Below are 25,604 nucleotides of genomic sequence, written 5' to 3'. Positions count from 1 at the left end.
GCAGGGAGCTAGTCAGGAGCAGCGCGGTGGAACAGCGAGCTCAGCTGCTGGTCAGGAGCGGTCATGTCAGGTCCAAGGTGGTGAGCAACTGCAGCATGCACCATTCCTTTTCTATATCCCCTCATTTACTGTTAAAACTGATTTTCCTGAACTTGTTTCTTCTTCTTGTTGTTCTATCAAACCGTTCTTATTTCAACCTCCACGGGTTTTCCCCCTTTTTCTCTAGTTCCCCTCCCTGCTCCACCAGGAGAGGGAGGAGTGAGTGAGCACCCTCGTAGCTCTTTGTCTCCAGTTGGACAAAACCATGACACAAGTGCAGAGTCCTGCACCTTGGGAAGAACAATCTCAAGCTGAGGACTGACCTGCTGGAGAACAGCTCTGCAGAGAGAGACCTGAGAGTCCTGACTGATAATAAATTGAACATGAGCCAGCAAGGTGCCTTTGTGGCCAAGAAGGCCAGTGGTATCCTCGGATTCATCCAGAAGAGTGTGGCCAGCAGGTAAAGGGAGGTTCTCCTCCTCCTCTACTCTGCCTCAGTGAGCCCTCATTTGGAGTCCTGTGTCCAGTTCTGAGCTGCCCAGCTCAAGAGGGACAGAGAGCTTCTACAGTCCAGTGCAGGACCATTAAGATGATCAGGTTCCACTTCAACATGAGGAAGAACTTCTTTCCTGTGAGATTGAGGGAGCCCTGGAAGAAGCTTCCTAGGGAGGGTGTGAAGTCTCCTCTGGAGGTTTTCAAAATCTGCCTGGATGTGTTACTGATCAAAGTGGACCTACTGTAGCAGAAGAGTTGGACTGGATGATCTATAGAGGTCCCTTCCAACCCTACCATTCTGTGATTCTGTGAAAAAAAAAAATAACCCCCCCCCTCCCCACTTCAAAAGCTTTAACTGATATGAAGCATTAGCTTTCAGACAGTTGTAAATGGAAAAGTCAACCATTCAGAAAGACTTCTGATATCCATCAAGTCACAGCTTTAGTCAATTTTCAGAACAAGTGCTTTTTATGGTATTTAAAATGGTAAATGTTATAAAAAGCCATCAAGAAACAATAGGCTGCATAATCAATAAGTAGTCTCCTATTCTGTCTCATCTCAATTTTTTTTTTTTTTTTGAGCAATCTGGGCCATCAAGTTTACTGAAAACTTCAAGTTTCAATTGGTGGTGTTTGCCAAAACTTCAGTTTTATGGCTGTACTGCTTGATGACAATTTCATGTATGTTTCTTATTACAAAACTGCAGTTAATTACCCTTTTATAATTTTTTTTATGCAGACAGAATAAAAACATTATACAGTGTCCTCTGATAAAAGAAGTGTAAAAGTTTTAAAAAGTGTTAGGACATGGTTTATGGCAAAGTTTTTAAAAGCATGGATTCCATCTTAAGTCTACTTCGCATTACATATTAATTCTACATCTTTACATGAAAGGCATTTTGAATGGTATCAAACAATTCTGTTTTAAGGAGAAATGCTAAAATTAGCATGGACATTTCCCAAAATGGATTTTTAGAATTTTAACTATAAGCAAAGTTGTAGTTTTATGCAAATGTTCTCATTAACTCATTCAAATTTAAACACTGATATACTAAGAAAAACACTATTAGAGGACCAACAATTTGACTGAAGAGTTGTGTGGTTTTGAGAGTGAATATTAAATAATCTGGCCTTACTTGTCAGAAATTGTAACAAATCAAGGGTATGCATATTCAGTACTGCTTTCTTCCTCTATAGAAAAATGAGCTGGATACTTAAAAACTTATTTTTGCTGCATCACCTCCTTGAAAGATTATTTTCACTTAATGTTTAGTATTTAGATAAAGATCCTCTACTTTAAATTGGCTACCTAAGATAGGAAGCATAGCTAAAATTAATTTTATTATTCCCTACATATGTATTCCAGTCCTTATGCAGAAATTACTGAAATTCCCATAAAACAACATCTAGATAGCAATATTAAATGGATTAAGGTCATTACAAAAGACATTTTTCTCCAAGAATGCGTTCCTTAAATCAGAACAGAATATACAGATTTGTACGTCATACATACACACACAACAACTTTTAAAGAAAAATTATATCAATTTAGAAATACTATTGTTATTCTATTGAATGACTTAGAATATACGCAAAAAATGTTGACTTAGTTTCAGTATAAATACAATTACTCAGTCTTAGCTCAGTGAGAAAGATTGTAAAAGTTGAACATGGTCTTCTTTAGCAAGAGAAATAGCAAGTCAAGAGCCATTTATTAACTGAGTAATGCAGAAGGGTTCCTTAGCTGTTGAGACAATTCCACAAACAAGTTAATAAGTGTCTCAATGACACTTGTTAAGAAGATCTGTCTGTGGAATAATGAGTAATTTCCCTCAAAAGATAAGGACAAGTGGTATCAAAATTGTTAAAAAAACATGCATTTCTAAGTTTATAAAATAATTGAAGAATATGAATTTTGGTATGCACTAAGCTTTACTTTTTTTCTCAGCTCTTGCTAGGCTAACATCAAGAGTCTCATAATGTAGAGAAAAAAAAGTCTTGTCTCAAGCAACTTCTATTAAGCTTCACTTGCCAGGTGCTTGCAGTTACTTACAAGTAATTTAACCTACAAGTAAAAAGTTCAGGTTTATAGTATTTTGTCAGTACTGTATTTGACAAAAACTGAAGCCAATTCGAATTTTCTAGAAATCAGAAATAACCTCCTACCTCCAAAACAAACAAGACAACATCCAAAATTGTGTCTAGTCCCTTTGGGTGCCCTATCGAGTTTTACATCAACACAGTCAGGTTGTTAAATTTCGCTCTCAAAAGGCAGTCCAGAAATAATTTTGATAGTATTTTTTAAGTATTAACGTTTGTGATGGACACCACAAATAATAAACTAAACAGAGGACAATCATTCTCTCTACACAAAAGGCTGAATACTGCATAAATGAACACGACAAGAAGTTCTAAGGAACTTGCTTGTGGGCTGTACTATGCAGGATTCCCATAGCAAAAGAAATTATACCTAGGACAAAGGTGTGGCAATGCAGACTAATTCCAAAAATCACTTAATTGAGATGGCATTAAAAAACATCATTAGGAAAACATCCTCTGTTTTTGTGACTTAGAGAAATGCTGAGCACAGCTAGTATTTATGCTAACGACAAAATAATTTAACCTGCAGCAGCTACCGGTACAACTGGTGCAACTGAACATTTTATTGATGTTGCATATGACTTAAGAGCATGTTTCACATACCTAACTGGCTGTATTGTGTCCGAATAGACAGGTTTTTTCTTGCTCTCAGTTCAAATTAAACTAAAGAGCAGGCAAGATCTTTTCATTAATGACCATTCTAAATTATTTTTGTTTTCTGCAGCAGTTATACATCACATTTTTCTACTTTTTAATCACATAAGATAACATAACAATCGGAAGCTGTATTTCAAAACTATTTTCTGTTAAACATGTTTCCTTTCTAGACCATTGAGGGGTCTCTTAAAGGTTCAAGCATTCATTCTGTAGTTTGAGAATCGTAAGAAACCTAAATCAGTACAGTCTATTTCAGAACATAAAACTTAAATACTAAGCACTATCTTAAAATGCCAGCAGCTACACAGTCCTGCTGTATTACTTGTATTTACCTACTCCTGTACAACTTGTTTTCTCAGAAGATTTTATAGGAACTATTCATGACTTTTACAACAGTTGCAATTTAGACATGTCTAAAAGGTAAAGTAAAAGTAAACCAGGCACCCGAAAAAAAAAATCTTAGCAGTATGCTCCACTACAAGTTGCCATGGAAGTTTTTAGATCCCCAAAGCCCTTTCACAATACTAAAACAATTTCTAACTACTAGTAATACATTAAATTGCAAAACAATTTTGCCACTTAGATATATGCAATATTCACTTTTAGAGGGGAAAAACTGCAGGATTATTTTATTACCTGCCCTTATCAACTAAGATCAACTGAAAAGCCCAGCTGCTTTCTTAAAGGAAAAATAAGGCACTAAACCATCAAGAAATCTGATACAATAGGGTCACTTAAAAGGTAAACACTACTTACACAGGCCAAAGGATAATGTGAGAGTGGAGCACCTATTAAAACATCTTAACTCCTGAAAGCTGTGTCTTGGATTTATGCCACACAAAACTAATCTACTGAGACAAGCACTCTTGATCTCAGATTGTTTCTAGAAGAATAATTCTATTATGTGTTAACTCCTTATCTTTGCTATGCCTAGAGCTGGTCTCCTAATAGCAGAATACATCCCTTCTCTCTAAAACCGTATCCTCAATTCAAAATGGAAAATTAGCTACATATTCAAAAATACAGATTCTGGAAATATCAAGTGAAATATATTAACTCAGATTTAAGAAAGCTTTTCTCTGAACAGAAAATGCCTTTTACAAGATGGCATGAAATACCTCTGTCATTACTACTCTTGCCTTATTTCCAACTCTGACTTACTTTGTTATTTCTCTCATTTGCTCAGAGTCTGGCATCAAGTTAAGAACATCAGGTGCTCTTAAAGAGTTATTTTAAGATGTTATTCCCTTTCTAGCTCTTCTGTAAACTGACATTTGTTATTTCAAAATAAGGCCTTGCAGTTTCAAGAAAAGAACAGTACCTTTATTTAGTACACAGACACAGCCTGCCCACAATTGCAGTTTACTCTCTAGCCATTTCTTCTCACAGGAAGAGCTAAAAAACCAGTAGCCTGTGTCTAACCTTTCTAACCTGAACACTGTCACTCCAGACATGTACCACACACTTTCCTAGCCAACATAAATAGAATGTAGAGCTTGGGAAGCCCTAACTCCAAGAACTATTTTCCCCTTTAGCATCTGGCCCACTTTCCATTAGTATTTAATTGCAAAATCTCCAGAAAATATCCAATATTGACAACATCAAGAAATCTTCATTTTAGTATTCATAGCAAAATTAAGCCTTCTACAGCATCAATCTAATCGATATTTGTTTGTACAGGCTTTGAAGCAGCTAAGTATCACCTGTCCATGCTGGCTCTTAGAATCATAGAATGGTAGGAGTTGGAAAGGACCTTTAGAGATCATATAGTCCAACCCCCCTGCAGAAGCAGGGTCACCTAGATCAGGTCACGTAGGAACATGTCCAGGTGGGTCTTGAAGACCTCCAAGGAAGGAGACTCCACAACCCCTCTGGGCAGCCTGTGCCAGGGCTCTGTCACCCTCATAGTGAAATAGCTTTTTCTTACGTTTATTTTGTGTTCCAGCTTCATCCTATTATCCCTTCTCCTGCTGCTAGCTACAATGGAAAAAAAGGGATGTCCCAATCTCCTGACACCCACCCTTTAAATATTTGTAAAGGTTAATGAGATCTCCCCTCAGTCTCCTCTTCTCTAGACTGAACAGCCCCAGTTCCCACAGCCTTTCCTTGTATGAAAGATGTTCCAGTCCCCTGATCATCTTAAAGCACTAGACCTTTAAGGATTCTGTAGCTGAATTCACACTGTAGCTGAACTGAATTAACTGCTTGCTATCTCACCTTGAAAATGAATCAACACACACCTCTGGAAAGCTTCCAAATTCCTAGAGCTACTTTACAAGTCAACAGAAAAAGAAGTTGGAAGACTGTACTGAAACAGCTTCAGGTCTTGAAACACTTGACAGGCCTTCCTAAGAGTACAAAAAACATTGACAAGTCAGTAATGAAAAATAATACTATCTCAAGTTTCTTACTACTTGCAGACAACAATTTCATTCCTCTCCTTGTAAAATCTTAATACCAGAACTAATGACAAACCCGAAAAATCCCACATACCTACTTTAATCACAATAGTTTATAAATAATGATCTCATAAATGGAGCTGTACGTTCACATAAATTTATCCTCTAAAACATCCTGGACCTAAAGAACCCTTTTGGTGAATCTCAGAGAAGACCGTATTTACATACATACCTTTCTCCTTCACACAAGAAAGAAAAATTTCTTTTTCTTACTTTGAAATGGTTTCCACTGATAAAAAGGATGGCAAAAATACATGCCATCTTCCCTTTTCCCATTATACCATTCAAACAAAAACAAAAACCCCAACAGAACCATAATATATAAGATACTTATTTTTATTTCTATAAGTATACACACACATACATACACACACTACAAAATTCCTACTTATGTGTAAAAATCTGTGCCTATATGAAACTTCAGATGTGAAAATTCTTACTAGAATTTTTCTTCTCAGATAACTCTTACTAGTCACTTCCTTAACCTCTGTATAGACAGCCCCTTGTTGCATTGAGACACTCAGACTGCATCACTCCAATGAAAGAGAGTGAGCAGTAGCCAAAGGAAAAATAAGGCTATATGGCTAAGAGCTAATGGCTAACAGCTGGTGATTCAATTGCTCATGAAACAGAAGCCTTGGTTTCACCTTTATTTATTCTTTGGCTGTGAGTAAAACGGGTATTTTCCCCACTCAGCAAAGCAAGTCCTTTAATTGCCTCAAGCTGGCTGAACTCCCTTGCCTTCCCACTCAGTATCTCATATAATCACAGTGTTTTACTAGCCGAAGAACTCTTGCGAATGTGCTACTAGAGAGACTGGGGAAGTGATCTAGCTGCACGTTTCCATGGCATGCTTGGCGGTCAAGGCATCATAGCTGTTTATGCTGCTGCAGGGCACACTACTACAGCTGAATGCCTGCTTCCCCTTAACCCCTGCCTCCCTGCAAAAGGCACACATGCTTTTTCCAAGTCATCTCCCATAGGAGAAAGCTTAAACCTGCATCAAAGATTTAAATGCAAAGCCAGACACGGCAGTTGTTTCACCATAGTTCAACCCTACCTAAACTGGCATTGTTGCAGCCTCCTCCACAGCACCTCTAAGCCTCATATTCACATTTCCTTTTTATGCTCAGCTCTGGCACACACCCATCCGTGTGGTAAACTGGTTTGAGGTGCTCAGCTGCTGAGATCTTTCTTACTGTTTTCCTTTGTCAGGACTGTTACACTTTCTGCTGCCTTGATATAATTAACCAGGCCTATGGTATAGTTAGACAAACAAAAGCATCAGTACATGATGAAAAGCAGTAACAGACTCAAGGAAACAGTGCAAGAGTTTATCTGCAACAGCAACAAACACCTTTAATCACTTTAAACTGTCTCTCGTTAGAGCATGGCATAAGAAAATATGACAGCAACCTAAATCAACTTTTCTCAGCTAGAAACTGCTGCTGTAATGGTTCTCTGGTGTTTTGAAGCAGATAAGAGTCAGTACTGTCAGGAAATTGTATTTATTGAACCACTGATAGTCTTCTAACATTTTGCTAATGTTAATTAAGTTTCAGAATATTCCATGTGAAAGATGAACAAAGGTAAATAAGATTGTAACACTGGATCTCCCTAGCTTTTTCCTCTGGCTTCAGTAAATAGCATCCATTAAATCTTTATACCAATCTACTTCCTTTTTAATTTGGTAAGGAATTGTATCTCAGGTGGAAGTATCTAATTTTGCATTTTGCTCTATAATCTCAATATAACTCAATATGCAACTCAATGCCATTTTTACTGCTAAATGCAGGACCCTGAGTTAAATAGGGAAGACTAACAGGATTCCATAATGCTTTTAACTGACTGCAGACTGTGAAACGTACAGTTTACCATGGAACTTCTACAGAATCACTGTTATCTGTTCAGACTTTCAGTATTTAAGGTGCATGACCACACTCACAAGGATACTTAACTTTCAGAGAACAAAATAAACATCTCTCTCATGGCATCTCTTCCCTGAGTTTTGATTCTACAGAACCTGAAATCATCCATGCTGGGAAATCACTTAGTAACAGCAATCATTTTTTTTCAAACCAACCATCTCAGAAGCAAAAGTTCCTTGGAAAGTTTCCTAAGTTGTTAGGGTTCTTTAATATCTTTTTGTGATATAGATTTGAATGACGGAGTATTTATTAGCATGTACAATGATAAGAAACAGTGTAGGTCATCTGACATTCTTGTTTTATTCCTAGAATTTCATGATGGACAAAAAAATTCTGATTCCTTTCAGACATACTTGTTGCACTTGGAAGAAATCTTTTATCCTGGGGAAAAAAAAATGCATGTTAAGCAAATATAAAACTGCTATAAACTTACTCTCCAGTTCTTCTTTCTCAAAGTTTGTATTGATAGTAGAGCTGATTTTGCCCATATCCACAACAGCTTCTTCATCATGACCCTGAAGAAATGAGACAGAAGTTGAAGTTAAATCTAAATAGAACTACTTTTTTTAATTTCTGAAGATATTCTGCAGTTCTGAAGCTGTTTGTCAAAGTTTTCTGAAACAATACACTTTTGGCTCAGAAACTAAGCAAACATCACTGAAAATCTACTCATCCAATTCTTCAATAAAACATTACCCTGTATTGAAGGAAAAACAAGAGTAAATCAACAGATGAGCAAAATACCATGCAATTTCTTTTTGTAATGTTATTGTTTTCATCCTATCAAGGATCAGGACATACATTTCAGGATTGTGATATTCCTTTAGATTTACATTCAACAACAGTGAATCTACTCAAATAAAATAAGTGGTAAATTTAGAAGAAGTTATATAAATTAATATTCAGAGCTCTTGAACCCATTTGCTTAAGGGACAATTCCAGTGTGAGATTCTCCAACACAAATAAGAAGCTTTTGTGAACCAAAGGTTATACAAAAGGGTGGCAAAAGAATCAAGTTACATAACTTAAGGGTCTCTACTAGACCAATCGTTTTGGAAAGATCAAAATAACTGTTTCACTGTGGTTTTACAAGACAGCATGTTAACCACACCCCTATCTAATTCACATTTTTAATGCATAAAGTTAGAAAACAGCAGTTGAAAGACAATTCGTTCAGGTTCTCTTTCCAGACCTTTGAACAATGCCTTTTGCTCAATGTTGACAGAAATAAACCTTAAAATAACTAAGCAGCAGAAATCTCATCTCCCCTCAGATTTCACATTAAAATAACATTAAAGTGATGTTTCTTCAAATGTCTGCATTCCTCAGAATACCATCCACTTTTCTCCAAAGGAACTGCAGTCTATCCTGCTTTACATCTAGCTATGGATAATGGCAGGCTCACCGCTAAAGAACACTGTTTCTGCTCTTGCTCTCGGGCACAGGGTTTTCCTTAAATTGGAGTCAGACACAAAAAGATGAAGCAATGTATTTCATTTCTTTTTAATATCCTTAAATAACTTCATTAGTTTTTCATCGTATCAGTTCACCAAACAGACCTTTTCTTGTGGCCATATCACAGCTAGATCCACCACAAATAAATCTGTTTGATCACCATTTCTAGTAGCAGTCCATTGGTACTTACATCGATCAATGTGGGATCTGTGACAGTAAGTTTCATGAGGAAAAAATGGAAGCTTAAATCAGAGTCTTACAGGGACTAGGAACTCTAACACTGTTGACATTCATCTAAACTTTGATCTTAGAATTATTCGATAGTGCAATGCTTTATATATAGAACAGGCTCATCATATCATGGGGACGTACGTGACAAGGGTGAAAACCAACATACCTGTCTAACAGCTACAAGCTAACACATACTGTGGCAACCCCCACAAAAAAAAAAATAAATAACTCCTTAGTCTTAATAAAATAGATATTTTTTGTAGCATATTTTGTGCACATACATACAAAAAAATCCAAATCCTTGTTTGACTATTGAGGAAAGCAGATTCAGGAATGTGAAGATTATGAATGGCACATATAGAAAAAAATTTCAGATGAGTTTTAAACAAAAGTTTAAAGCAGCTAGACCACAACAGAAATAAAAGCAACTGGCACTATGTAAACAAGTAAGATACAAAAGAAGGGAGTAGCACGCAGCAGAAAAAACTTCTCAAGACTATAATAATAAAGGTCAATTCTCAGTTGTGTCCTTGAGAACAGTGTTTTCAATAAAGACGTTACATAAGAACATAACTTCTGCTGCACTGAAAAAGTAGGGTTAGAAAAATTAGAACTCCTGCACATTCCAGACAGTTGTAATAAAAAAAATTCCAGTGATTAAACCAATATCATATTTGATGGGCAAGTCTGTGAAAAAGTTACAAGGATATATTAATAAACAAGTGGTAAAAATTTAGGAAGTAGTTTCTACTGTTTCCTGCACAACAAAATGAAAGAGGCCCCTAGAAGATGCCTTTGTAATGCAATTGCCCTCTGCCACCTCTCTGATAATCATTCCAGAGGTAGCAAAAAAAGACAGATGCAAACTCTTATCTTTACTGAAGATGAATTTTCCAACATAGCTTGGGAAAAAAAAAAGCGCCTAAAATCAATAGCAAAAAGAGGTCACTAAGCAGCAGTATTAAAAAGCTTACACTAATAACCTTTTACGGCATCAAATAAGTACAGCAAAACATTAGGCTAACCATTAGCCAAACATTAGTATGGTAGGCCATAGCACTACCAAGGAGGAGTCAAGCATAGCTACTTTACAATCTGTCTCTGACACAGAAAGTTACAGCATTGTAGTATACTAGAGTTCGCCAAAAGATAGACACACAAATCGTGCATGGTAATAGAAAACTCAAAGAGATGGAAGTAGATACGTATCCTAAGTGCCTTATGAGTGAGAAAAAACCCTGTTATTAGGAAAACTGCTATTAAGACCTCTTCCAGAATTAGTTTCATAGTTACAGTCACAGATTGATGAAATATCCTATACCTAACTCCCCACCACTACAACCCACCTCCAATAGTCCTTTTTAGGGTACTTGAAAGCTTGCCAAACACACAGGTTTAGAGCAGTAAAGGAAGACAAAGTTTTTCTCCAGATTATACAAACTACTGCTTACTGGTAGAAAATTACATACACATTGTGGAATATACACATGAAAGAAAAGATTTTTATATCTCCCAATAACATTTTGAAGCTGTACTTGCTATATGCTGTATACTATGTTATTAATATTTATCATCCTTTTGCTTTGTCAATCTTATACATACAAAAGCAGCCTTTAAAACCACATCATGTGAAAGCAACATGTTTTTGAGATTAGATTACAGAAAGGCATGCATGCCCTTGCAAACCATTCTATCCCTATCTCTATGTACTCAACATATGCAAAGACTCTTCTAAGAATAAAGCATTAGCGACCACAAATATGGTACATGAAGAAAGCATATCATCTACAGCCTTTGTTTAGAAAAACTCAAAGCATCATTTTAACATAACAGCTTGTGATGTCAATAGCAAATCCCACCATAAGATACTTTTGCCTTAGGTTGGGTAAAAACCCTGAAGACTCAAATACACTATAAAACTAATTTCAAGCTACAACCTTTTCTTTGCTAAAGTCTAGGGCATAGGTTCCCAGTAATTATAGAAGATCTACGTCAGGGCCAAATTGAAACACATTCCCATCCTAGTTCTCCCTTTCTGAACTTTTTACATACACAGAGACATGGGATTGTTTAAAACTTGTCAAACTTGCCTTTTTTTAGCCACAGATGACTTCATCTGATAGCAAACATTCCTCTACAGTTTACCATCCATTTCATGTGAAAACTTATGTACCATAACCCCATAGATGCCCCTAAAAAAGTAGATGATAAATGAAAGTAAAATGTGAGACTAAGTTGGAATGCATGCAACTCCTCTGCTGAAAAGAAAACAACTGAGAAGGGAAAAAAACTTTAGAAAAAATTCTATGAAAAAAACTACAAACAGCAGTCACTGTGCCCCAGGGCAAGATTAAGCCTTTATCACATTTAGTTTGCATTTTCACAAGGAGATGGTCATTCATAAAACCAAAACAAATCCATAATATTTCAAGATTCTTTTTTTAAATCCTAATACATTATATTAAAATACACTAAGCATGCTTTTTCCTAACACCAAGTTTGTTGATACTCACAAACATGCTGTTGAAACAACCTTCCAGTAAAACCTTTATATTCAGCCAGAGGTGCATACTTATAGCACAATGTATCTTCTCAGCCTTCCAACTTTCCCCAGCATGAAAATGAAACAACTTTCAAATTCTCTTTGTTCTAGTAGAATCCTAGTAGATTTCTCTTGCCACCTCTGATTTTCAAATATCTTTTCTTAATCCAGGAGAAAAGAGTAATTCCCTTCTCATTGAAGGCAAACAAATATCCAGAAATTGTATGCACTTATTTACTTTCTCAAATACTTACCTTCATTTAGTACACTACACTTTTCACATTTAGAATACTAAAACATTAGATGATTGTTAAAAGGACTATTTTTTAAAAGTCAATCCTAAAAGCACTCAAGTTAGCAAGAATTAAGCTGTCAACCTCTAGCAGCATGTACTAGTTACTTTCTAGTGGACTGGCACTAATATGACACACAGGATATTAAATCTAAAGTAAACTTTCCACTGTCATCTGTACAAGCTCATCTCACCGTGCAACTCGCCTAATCTTATGCAGTCACATACAGATGACACCTTTGAGATGGGCACACTGACAAAATGCACCACTGAATAATAACTTCCAAGAGATACAACTTGCTAGCAACACATTTTTGAGGTATTTGTAATGCAGTTCAATCAGTTTTTTCTGGTGATAGGCAGTGATTATACAAAAAAGCTGATCCAGTTAACTGTAAACCTTTGAAAACTAAGAATGATAGAGTAATTGTGTTGAGAAAAATCCGAGTTCAACATTTAAAACCATTACTTAGCTAAGGCAATGTTTATATACGCCATTTACATCCCCTGAGCCCAAAGCTCTTCCCCAGAAGAGATGGGAAACTACTTGCAGCTTGAGAAGACATAGTACTAGTGTTCAGGGCAGTAGTTAAGTAGGGCACAAGAAGAGGGCACACAAACCAACCAAAAAAACCATCACTCCTTCATTTATTCAAGTAGATGCAAATGCAAGGAAAAGAAACCAAACAAAAAAATTTTTAAAAAAACCAAAAAACACCAAACCACAAAGAAGGGGGAAGGGGAGGGCAGCGTCTGTCACTGGACAACAGTTCTTTTACAAATGCCCATACCATCACAGTGAACCTACATACTCCTTTATGACTGTAATTCTATCCTATCCTGTCTGGCTTTAAATGAAGGCAAATAGTTCCCTTTGTCGCTTCCACAAAAATCCATGAATATATCTCTGCCTTTGCAGAGACACCAGTTCTGGCAGAAAAGATTTAGCCACAGGCTGGAATGTGGCACCAACAAACCATTCCTCTCAAAACATAGGCACACAATGCTTACAGTTCCAACTGGTTAAACCTATACAGCATGCTATTGTAGATTTACATACTAAGATCAACAGCATCTGAGAATTTTTCCACAGTGCCTTTTGCTCTTCACTCATTCATCATCAATATACAGGAGCAGTTAAGCTGGATCAAACCATCTCCAATCCAGCATGGTGTCTTCAGGAAGATGCAACAGTATCCTCTTACCTACAGCAACTTCCCAACCAACACACCAAACAGTGCAAACACAATTCAAAATGACAGCTTGACCTAGACCCAGGAAACAAAGTCAGCCTCACTTTGCTGGATCTACATTCAGAAGACAGATGTGATAGCCATCAAGGCTCCAGTAGCAAAAAAAAAAACCAAAAAAACACCCCCAAAAAACCCAAACCAAACAAAACCTTAAATAAATTACTAATATTCTCTGCTTGGAAAAGTTTAGCTGGAAAAAGAAATTAATACCTTACCTTTGTCCACACATCTCAAAGATACCTTAAGAGGAACTACAAAACCTCTTTTTTGCAACTGTTTTCCATTTATGTGCATGTATTTTAAAACTTTTTATTTTTTTACTAGGTAGATACATACAAACTCATCTGTTTTGTCACACAGCTATTGTGTGGCATATATTGTTCAGAATAATTAAAAACCAGCCGGGTCATTCATGATTCATTTTCACAGCATTTCTGCCCTAGGCATACATAATAATCCACGTATTCAGGAAATAAAACACATCTCTGCTTTACAAAATGCATGTAGACCCTCTTTATCCTTTCTGTCTCCCAGAACTGCAAGCTAGTAAGCACTAATTACTTGGGGGTGTCAGACAAGACCAGCATTATCTCTTAATTTTGTAGGACTACACATCTTCCAATGACAGTAGCATTGAAAATGGTAAGAAAAAGGAAATCTGGAAAAGCAGAGTATTTGTTAATGACATATGTGACTGCTGTACGCAGAGCTCAATGACAATCATTCTACCCTGGGCAATCATCAACACTAAATATATGCTAGCACACTTTTGCTGCTACCCATACAAAGCACCAAGTAGCCTTTGTTAAGATTAGGTAAATTAGGAAGGCCTTTTTGACATAGTTCATCTGCAAGAACAACTAACAGCAGCACTTGGTAAGTTTTAGACATATTGTTTTACTTCTCTGTCAGATCAATTCTGCTTTTAAACGAGAGGTAAGATCAGTCTACAACGAGCAGGAAAGCAGATGTCTCCAGTTGTTGCCTCTATGAAGGACAACCAGGACATAAAAAAATCAAAGTTCTTTTTAAACAGTAGTAAGTGAAAGTATTATTCAGCCTATTAAACAATCTTTAGCTGACCTGCACAAGTGGCCCTATAAACACATTTGAAGTTCTTTGGGCACACAGTATTGCTGTGTAGACCACTACTAACTTCAGAAGTTGCCAAAGTGATGAAACACTACCAGTTCTAAATCAAGCACATGAACCTAGCAGCCAAAGGAAAACACACCAAATATAAATGGCCCCTGTGTGACTTTGTCGGCACACAATTTGTAGCCAGCCTTGCCCTCTAAATATACATGCATGAGAGCTAATTCCCAAACAGAACACTTGCCAGGTTTAAAACAGGAAACGTACTATATTTGTGGGTTCCCCCTTGGGTTGTATATCCTACGGTCTCAATTGCACAGGAACAGTTACTTCCCAAATCTTGATTTTTTTGGTTATCCCCCCTCTTCTATTACAGCAGTGGGTACTGCTCAAGCACTACAGGGAAGACTCCCGTATAGCTCAAGGGTTTTACTGTCGCCACTCCCAATCCCTCTCCTTCTCTTATTAATTTGATCTGTAGTTATACAAATACTTTTTACACAAGTATCCTCGTATATAGATGACAATCCCTCCTAACCTAAGCAATACTCAAGAGCCTCACAGGAAGGCTTGATACTTAAATTTCCTTAAGTTCATGGCTACAATGAAAGACTTAGGAAAACTTCAGTTTTTCTTGCGTACTAATCCTCTAATGAACTGCTCAGCTTACCCTACTATATAAGTCTGACCAATCTGCTTCTAGAAGACTTACAAAAACCACAGGAGCTATACAAGCCTTGTTTGGACGAGTATGTGCAATAGACATCAACAGATCTCAGTATGGCTCTCCAGAAGTTGAAAATTTTGCTTTTACTTTTCCAAAACTGTGTGTGAAAGACTGTAAATGAAGACATTATGTATACTACTTTAAAACAAAACAAAAAAAAACCCACAAGAACACATATACTTTTACATAAAGGCAATTCTAATCATGTTAAATGTTTTGTTTCCTGCACAGTCGAACACCTTATGTTCATAACTTTATTTCTGTGGTTATAGCAGACATTACTCGGGCCACTGAAATGCTGAGCACCGTGATCTGTAAGACAAGCCATATCCAAGACAAATTGGACACTAATCTTTGGACAGAAAACACAAAGTGCTTGTGCTAATCGGAAGGCAAAATGGAATTGTGAGAAAAAGTCAAAGAAAACAAATTTAATCTTTTTTAAACATTAAAAAGAAACTGGTCACAGTAGTGACTGTCCACCAACTAGAGCACACAGCAGCAATTTGTACAAAAGGAAAACCAAACTGGATTAGCATGAACACAAGAAAAGAAGGATGGCTTGATTACTATCACAGCATGCCTAGAATGTGCAAGAATATTTGATCAAACTTAGAAGCCTGCTTGAATTCAATCTGAGTGTTCTGCAAGCCAGGAGATTCACTACCATGCATAAAGTTAGTAAATAATGTCACCAATCCAACACAAGATATCAAGTTGCATATCTAACATACAGTAATTTTACAAAGCTGCATTTTATCACTGTCTCAGAACACTAGATTCCATTAAACAGAAAAAATCATAGCTCTGTTCAACTTCTAAAATTACAATTAGAAAAAATTATTGGATCTTTATAACTTGTCACTCCTTCTTATAACTAGTCACCTCAGATCCTAGTCTCCTAGGCGTACGTATGCCTGACAGAATTGCCTGTCCAGAGCTGAAGGTAGCAACACAATGAAAATCAAAAATTGACCACTGTACTGCAAAGACCCCAGCAATCAAGACTACTGCAATCAGGTGTATTTTAAAGTGTCCAAATGGAAAATTAAGTGCTTGTCATACAGTTCAGGAAAATTCCATCCCACAGATTTTAGTTTCCAGGGAACTCTAAAGTAGTGATTTGTTAGACACTGCATTACAGTTAAACAGCAGTGATAAAAGACTACCTACACAAGAACTAAGCACTAGCTTGTAACACTAATATTAGAGCTCACTGCTTCAGTGTAGAAATCCTGAGAGTTTTGTAGCTATGCCACTTAAGTCTGAAGAAGACACTATCTCTACAAACATTTTACCTCAGTTACACAGTTCTTTTATTTTTCTTTTTGTCAAGGGGAAGAATCAATAGGCTATTTCAAGATCCTTTACCAGAAACTCCCTGCTACACCTGCACAGTATTAATCAGTCACAGCTGATAACCCTTACATTAAGAAAAGCTGATACAAAATAACACAAAGGAAAAAAGAAAGCCCACACAATAAACAACAAGAAAAAGAACCAACCAGTCACAACATCTGGTACTATACTCTCAGGACTGTAAAAGTGTATTTTCTTTCTGAATCACACCAGTTACTATGATTAAGCACTCCAGCTACACAGAAATTACCTTAATACAGAAATCTCTACTTCAGGTGTTATTTCTATCAGCAGATCTTTCAAAGATTTCTTCCACAGCCAGTGACTCTAAGGCAGCACAACAATCTGAGACACAGTTGCTAAGTATCACTTGCAAAGGACACTCAAAGCATTATTATTAAGTCACACAGCTGCTATTTACTTACAGGTTGCATTTTCTTCCCTGCACGAGCTTCTTCCATGCTGATGTGCAGAAACGGAGAATGCCCTTGTAGGAGACCCTGTAATGAGCCTCCCAAGAGATCAGAGACTGCGCACACATGACTGCCTCAGCTCCCTCTGCTCCACACAGATGTACTCCGGGAAATCGGTTCCTCAGCCAATCGCTCCCTGCTCAGTCTCATCTCCGAGGCCACTGATTACAGCTACTGCAGGGTCGTACAAAAGCAGAATGGGCAAGACAGCATGCCTCCAATTCCAGCTCGGAGAATACCAAAAAAGGAACTGAAACAGAGTTCCAGACTTCAGGTTTTCTGCATCAACAGCAGCTAAGAGCAGCTCCAACGTTACATTTTCACTCTGATCCAAGACTCAATTAGCACTACAAAATGAAAGCACATTTGATCCTTTGGTCCCACAACAGAACAACTCAGAAGTCAAACATTTAAGTGTGTTTATAGCTGTATTATCAACCTTTGACTGAATATTCATTCCAAAGCAAGTTATTTTGTTTTTTTTTTTTTTTTTACATAAGCCATATATTACTGTTCAGCAAAATAAAACAGAGCTTCTTAAAAAAATTCCCCTCTCTCTGCTGTATAAGAGGTAAAAAAAGCCATGTTGTTAGCTGCAATTAATTTCATGTCTCCTTCCAGACTAAGATGGCTCTCTGCTTCAGGTATGATACAAATAGCTCTAATACTTTTTCCTTGCTTAATCCAACCTTAGAAATATGCAACCTCCACCCTAGCATATCAAATTCCAAGCTTCATTTTGCTTTTCTCCTGTTCATTGCTGACATACCTTAATCTCTTTGTCCCAACATGTAACGTGTAGGAAAACATAACGTTCATGACATGACACAACACTGCTTTCCTTGATCCTATTTTCTTCTCTCATTCCTCCTTCTGGGATGATAAAAACTCTAGTAAGGAAGCCAGACTGGTGCCACACACCAAATCAAATCAAACATACATGGACAAAACACAACAAAACATATTGCTCATAAACCTGGGGCAAGTGTCACCAGTCAAAGAAACATACCATGGGACTGTGAAAGTAGTATTTATTACCTAGCAGCTCAGAAATTAAAGGACCACACATTCAGTTCAACTATCTGTCTCAATCCAGAAAATTTTCTAATCACAGATGAATAAAAGTATTCCCAGATAGTACTGGCAAGACAGTTTAAAAGCAGTTTGTTTCCATGCTGTAAATAGACTTTGATTCTAACGTGTAAATCTTTTCACTTCCAAGCTATTGAAGGCCTCTCTGTTACTACAAGTAAATGACATGATTCATGTAAGAAGAACAAATTTAAACAAAAATATGAGATAGAAGAGATCACTAGGAGTTAGGCTGAGCTGAACAGCCTAAACCAAATCTATTCCTTCCTAATGCAAAGCATAGTTTCATACATTCTTCAGCTACTCAGATAATTACTGAAATAACTGCCCGATTGTTTTCTGGTGGCTCTATCACACTTCATTACAAGTCTGCTGTACCGTAAATATGTACTAGAAATAATTCAGTTTCTAAAAGTACAAAAGTTTGTTTAGGTTGGGGATGGATATGCCTGTGTGTAAAGGGGAAGAGGCTGTCTATTCCTTTAGGACAGAAAAGGCAGAAGGCTGGGAACCATACCTTTGATTTTAATTTTTTGTTGTAAGTTTTGGAAGGAATACTTCCTTAGTTTGGAAACTTTTTTTTTGTTTGTTTTAAAGTCAATACACCCTCTGAAGTAGTTTATTGAAATTTCTTTCTAGTCTGCAGTCAAGCAACTCCTAGTTAATACTCACTGAAGTCTTGGAACAAAATACCACTCAGGAAGCTTTATTCATGTGAGGCCAAGTTGAAAAATCCCATGTTATAAAATATAAACATGTTTTTTTCAAACATAAGTTTTTATATTTTAAGTTTCATACCAAAATATTTTTGTGGATAAACATCTGGTCTTACCTAAGTAGCAATACTAGTGAAAATCACATTAGATGCAGAACAATACAGCAACTTCAACCTGCAACTTTCTCAACATACCTAACTACAGAAGCATTCTGAAACAAACTGTAGGCAAATATATTCAAAATTATCACATCCTTGAACATGTTCACGACAACACTGTGAGAACTCAGAGCACAACTATTTGTACTGCAACTATATTTCAACCATATGCTTGATGCTGCAAAATAATCTTTACAATTCATAGTGTGTGAGGGCTTTAGGGGTTTTTAAGAAAAAAGAAACAAGCAGTTATCAAGAAACATTGACTTTCTTCAATCAACCTTTCCTACTTAAGTAGAACATGAAGGAGTATAAAAGTGAAAATTATTTGAGCTTATCTCCAGCTGTAAAAGTAATTTTTCAAAGATAAGTGCAAAAAATATTTGTCTACTCTCCAAACAGAAAAGCCCTCATCTCTTTGCAAAACTTTTAATCTTTTCACAAGCAATATAGTCCATGTTTTCCTTGCAAGTAGTACATTTTTTAAAATAAATAAATGAATAAAATCGAAATCTACTAAATTGGCCTAATGCCAAAACCTCTGCTAAACACAGAGTGGAATGTAGAAACATTTGCAATAGATTAGAAAACTAATCTTCATGACACTTGCTATTTCTGGATCAACCTGTAAAAAACATCCCCTACCACATCTTACAGCAACACTAGTGTTAATGCACCAGTGAACTGTACTTATTAATTCAGTCACAAGCTCCTATTCTCCAAATTTTGCTTTTTAAATGGTACAGCAATTATGATCCCAGTCTGTCATGAAGTAGTAGTAAACTGCCTTATTGTGAAGTCTGCAAAGGCTAAGCAGGGCTCTGCCTGCTAGAATCTACCATTCCAAGATGGTTGGTAGGACACAAGCACATTTTTATTTAAAGTAGCTGCAGTGGGCATGACTGCTTTCCTCAGGATTTACCACATGAGCTGAAGCTCAGCACTATCATATCTAACCAGACAGGAGCAGAAGGAAAATGGGTGTTCACTTGCTTGCAAAAAGGTCATACCGTCATACCCACACATCTACCACGGTAAATTGATAGATTTGGTATGAAGTTGCCATTGATATTTGAAAATCCTGTCTCAGGGGGCAGGTTGTTAGTGTTGCATCCAAACTCAAGCCTTTCTTATATGAAAAAAATTATACAAAATTAACACAACAATTTGTTCCAACATTGCAGCCTAGAAAACCCAACTCAGTTCACCTTTCTTCATTTATCTGAAAGGAGAGTACCCATCAAACTCAGCATCTCTCTTCAGAAAAGAATATTAGAAAACCAACCCAAGAAAATCCCATAAGAATACTTCTACGTGAGGCTTTATTTTGGACTGGGACAGGGGTGTGAGGGAGGGTGTGCACAGGTCATGAGGGAGTCAGGAAGGGAGAAAAGGTGCTAGGGGATTAGGAAGATGCAGAAGCAAGCTGAATGACACAAACTATCTAATGTTAGTATGCCAAATACCCCTACAGAAGGTGTTGTTCAGTTTCTTATTAAATGGGCACCTACTAATTCCTATTAAGAACAGCTTCCCATGAAGGAAACACAAACTAAATGTAAGCTCTTCTTACCTTTAGTAAGGGAACATAGAAACCTTTATAGCCAGTGGCTCATCACTTAATTAAAACTATTAAAAAAAAAAAAAAAAAAAAATCGAAGTTTGACTGCCCACAAGTATTTTTCAGAACACATTTTCCACACAACAGCTAGTTCCCAAGACGTACATCTGCACAGCACACTTCAGCTTGCTTCAGTTTATATCGGCATGTACACATGGAACAGCTTTTCCAGAAACAGAATGACAGGAGGGGAGTGTAGAAAAAAAGATAAATGTATTCTGTGCAGATATTCTCTGGTGTACTGCCCCAGCAGTGGACTCTTGGGTCATTGCAGGACAGCTGTCACAAGCCACCAAGATGCTGAGCATGATGCAGATCACTAGTTTGAGCCCTCCTGACATTACACAATTACCCATCATTCTCAGAGCTGTGTATTTATTCTCTAGAGTGGGTACACTGAAATGCTTAATCTGAACCAGCATCAACAGCAAGAGTACTATGTACTCTATTGTATAGACTACTTAATTTATCACCCTGTAGTCCTAATTTGGATACACTGATGACGCAGAAAAACAGAAGATGTATGTAAAGTTTTAGAGGACTTATTTCTGGACTCAAAGACATCCTTCAATAAAGACAGATGGAATAAACTCACCGTCCTCAAAGAGAACACTACCAAGAATTTCCTTCAACATGTGTGAGCATGTGTCACTACGCAAATGGCACTGAGCTAAGGCTGCAGGGGTTTTCAGTGATATGATTTGTTAAGGAAGGGTTGGGTTGGGACTTTTTTGTTGGGGTTTTTTTGGCAAAAGAATGAGAAGCCTTTCTAAACTCAAACTGTTCAGTTTACAACTACAACATAGCCCTCATCACTTGCTTTTATCTAAATCAATTTCCAGGCATTTTGGCAGTGCTTTTGAGAAATATTATAGTTTTTCTTTATCCTTAACAAGCCTTAGATCACTGTGCAAGTTCACAAGGACTATAAATCAGCGCTGTTTCAACACTATTAAGGCCACCTATCCAAGGCTGTACGTTTAAATGGTTTACAATCACTTGTACAAATATTAAACATTCATTTCCTAGAATAATAAATGGCAGAAAAGTGAAGAGCTGATCACTCCAGATACAAAGCTGCATATGAAGCAGATAAAATTATCAGTTTAGTACTGTCATTATTTGCAGTGCATGCACATGAAAGCAGATAATCAGGGAAAAAAAAAAAGGGATACAACTTACCCCAATACAGTCAAGCTACACCCACACAGACACTGCTAAGAACACAAGGCATGAGTTCAAGGCTAAACTCTTCACGTTGAGCTTTCCCCATCTCTCAAATTCTCCTCTATTCACATAATTGCATCCCAGTTAAGTATTTGTGTAGTAATGCAGTGACAACATATTTACTCTGTGACAAAAAATTACTACTTACAAATCAAAGCTCAAACCGTACCAGGAAGGTAAGGCAAAGTTTCCAAAGTCAGCAGCAGGACTGACATAGCAGGAGGTATCAGCACTCCACTGGCCCACAATATTTTTTCTTAAAAACAAGGCAGACAGAAGTAAAATTTCAGGTCTGCTCACAGACACTGCAATTTGAGGGAGGGTAGAATTTCATCATAAATTCCTAACTTTGCAGGTGGTGCAACATACGGGACTCAGGTGGTGTTGTCTGCAGACTATTTCAATACTAAACAGATCCCACAAATCATATGTCCCAAGTTACACTGAATAACTTCAAGATATCCCAGTTCAAGAGTGACAGAGAACTTCTATGCAGTGTCCAGTGACAGGCTACCAAGATGATCAGGGGACTGGAACATCACTTGAGGAAAGGCTGCAGGACTCAAGGAGCCTGGCAACTCCTGCCTAGATTGACTTGGGCTGCAGCTGAGCCACACTTCAATGCTGTAGCTTCACATCTCAGCTTGGATAAAGTTAACAGCTTGGAGAAATAGAGAAATACTGCTCATGCCACTTTCCCTCTCACAGTATGTTAACTAAACATTATAACATTTTTGTCTTACATGAGACCTGATGCTTTCCTGATCACCAAGTAAAGACATACCTCACTTAACATTCACTTCAGAAAACTAATCCTGACAGGTTTTGGTTCATTGTTTTTTGATGGATTTTATTTGGGTTTTTTTTGCTAGCTTCACAAGTTGAACCTGCTTATGGGAAAGTAGACAGGACAAAAGGGGAACAATGCCCACCCCCTTCAAAGACCAAGAACTAATTAGTCCAGATAAATCTTAGCATGAAACCAGATCTTAAGACATCTTCCTGAAATTTCTTCAATTTTCCTCCTGCAATTTTAAATCACAATAGAATAGCTTAAAAATCTGAAATAATCTTTGTAAGGGAAGATGTTGCTAGACAAAAAAAACCCAAAAGACACACCTATCAGAGCTTTAAACTTCTAGAAGTCAAAGATCCTTTGAAGGGATTACTGAAGGGATATTAAAAAATAGATTAATTTCTGTTTCTTTTTTGCCTTGTCAAATATAATTTAAAGCTATACAGTTGAGCTTCTTTTGTTTCTGTTTAAAGACAGAAGCAGCTGACTTTCTGACATCCTAAGAAATACAATGTTCTTCCTGGACGAATTCAGTTTAAAAGATGCTGATTCTGACAGAACAGATTTGTGCATGCCATCACACAAATTATGTATTTTAAAGGAAAGTTCAACTGACAAAACACAGGGGGAAAAATCTGGTAGAGGTTTAAAAATTAGCCAAAAAAGAAAAATTACCTCTTCTGTAGCTACTGCTTCCTTCATCTCAAAAACAACTAGTGAATTTTTTTTGTACTTTATTACAATTTTTCCTTTTGTAAATAATCAAGGGAAAAGTCTACAACATACTGCTTCTAAGAAAGATGCTGCATGTCTCCTATGAAGAGCAAAAACTAATGCTGTAGGACTCTTACTGTAAACTTACAACTTGAGGGGATATTTAGTAAAAAAAAGTTGTATGCATCCAACATACGGCAAGTAAAATATATATGCTTGACTTAACACAGAGTTCTGTGCTTTTGAGAGCGTTAACATCTAAGTTTGCACGGGAGTTCTAATCAGCCAACAGCTACTACAACAACTGCTTTCTGAAAACAAAAGGCATTTTTATCATTTTGGAATAAGCAACAGAAGTTACTTCTCTTCCTCATACAGCCATAGTTTCAAGCAGATTAACCTGTACAGTGCCATCCAGTAGCAGAACACAAGCCCAAGGAAAGACTAATTTTAAGTTAAATTAGAGCACGCACAGCAAGGAATCTAGACAGGCTTTTGGCTTTCGCATTGACTTCTGGAACAGAGACAATGATCTAGCCTTAAAGTCTACACACAAAAATTCTGCTGCCACTATTTTCTTGTAAAACCAATCTGAAGTTGCAGAGTAAGTTTACACTAGACCCATGTTCCCTTAGATGCAACCATGGTAATTTTCACCTGACCTGGGAACAATAAAGCTGGCTTCGATATACCAAGTCATGCCCTATGATACACACACTCCTCCTGCATTCTCTACCTAAACTTGAACAGGGATTCAATAGCTTTAATATGTCCTTTATTAACATAATTGATCCCATTAACATTTTAGTTTTCTCTCCTTTAACTCAAATACATACAAACCAAACATTACGACAAATACATAAAACACATCACTCAGACTGCAAACTTAAGCAAAACATCTTCCAGTAACATGAATGAAAAATGCTACACTCAATGGCTACAAAAACTTCACATAACAGTTTTAATTCAGGAATTCACAGCTAGTAGAGAATTTTTATATGCTGAAAAAAAAATGCAAGTGTTGATATAGACAATGCCAACTGTATCTGGCAGCTAAATGAGTTTTCTACAAACATCAGACAAGGGAAAACAGTACGAAAAACTGCATGACATTTCTAATGATTTAGAAAGAACATCTCTAGAATAAACACGTCTTTCTGATACTATCAAATTTGTAGAGACCTACACAACCCAAGACGTGCTTTTACTGTGACATATAAGAACAGACACAGTTTACAGCTCTCGGAACGTGTCACTATAGCACACAAACTTCTGCCATGAGGTATCTTAATCACATACACATTAACTTTAAATGCTTAATTAGGTTTTCTGTGGGGAAGAACATCTTCACTAGAGGTTTTTTAGCAATCAAATCAAGCTTTCTGCATTCCATGATTCCGAAAGACTCTTTTCCATCTCAAACTGCTAAAGGAGAAAATCAGAAAAATTAAATATGAGTTATACGAGAAAAAACGGTTGAAGGCGGTAATACTGAATTTTCCCACTTACAGCAAAAAGCAACACATAAAGAAACATTCAAATAGGAAGAATTTGAACATACTTGTCCTCTAGGCAACTCCTCATGTTTCTTATGATAAAATTTTCATTTGCCTAGATCATACACATATTATAAGCATATCTATCCCTTTCTTCTATCTAGCGTTACTTCACGGAAGACAGGGCACACACAAAAAAACCAACCTATCCATCAGATTATTTTCTATTATTCTTCTATTTCTTCATAAAACTGACTCTACAGAAAAAAAAACTCAACTATCCGTAAACCAAGAAAAATGTGTCACTCAACAGGATGCTTTAACAATCTCCCAGGTACAGAACAAACAATCAAACTGGCTTACACTGCATGGTAATCTTAATCAAATGCAATTGCATCTGAATGACAATAAGGCACTAAACATTGGTAGAAAGCATATCTTTTTATTGAAATTTGAATAAAAATTTTAGATGTAGGGTAGTATGACATATACCTTTGGGTGACCTTAACATCAGCTTCAGAGCTTTTGACTGAGATGTGACTAATTTAAATATATGCAATAATTTAATATGTTCTTTAAACAGATTTCCTCAAAAACAGAGTTTTCAAAAAAAATCAATATCTAAAATTTGAATGTTTTCATCTTTTATTATCAAAATCAACACTAGCAGAAGCATTACT

The 25,604-nt window shown here is 36.7% G+C and overlaps 1 protein-coding gene across 3 annotated transcripts in view; it reads right to left on the bottom strand.

The window, feature by feature from the left end:
• Positions 1-25,604, bottom strand: part of SLC4A7 (solute carrier family 4 member 7) — an 88,558-nt gene that overhangs the window by 47,864 nt on the left and 15,090 nt on the right. For 2 of the 3 annotated variants that reach the window (XM_010201216.2, XM_061997296.1), the window contains exons 1-2: positions 17,057-17,139; positions 8,111-8,192 (exon numbers count right to left, since the gene is read on the bottom strand). In XM_010201216.2, the coding sequence (XP_010199518.1) occupies positions 8,111-8,192; positions 17,057-17,092 (118 nt within the window). In that variant the 5' untranslated portion in view covers positions 17,093-17,139. Of the gene's footprint in view, positions 1-8,110; positions 8,193-17,056; positions 17,140-25,604 lie in introns of those variants that run through there. The other variant, XM_061997295.1, reaches the window with a different exon arrangement.

The sequence above is a fragment of the Colius striatus genome, chromosome 5 (assembly GCF_028858725.1).
Source record: "Colius striatus isolate bColStr4 chromosome 5, bColStr4.1.hap1, whole genome shotgun sequence".
NCBI classification, from domain to species: domain Eukaryota; kingdom Metazoa; phylum Chordata; class Aves; order Coliiformes; family Coliidae; genus Colius; species Colius striatus.
Note: the sequence above shows the minus strand (reverse complement) of the source record. Positions and strands in the feature narration are given on the sequence as shown.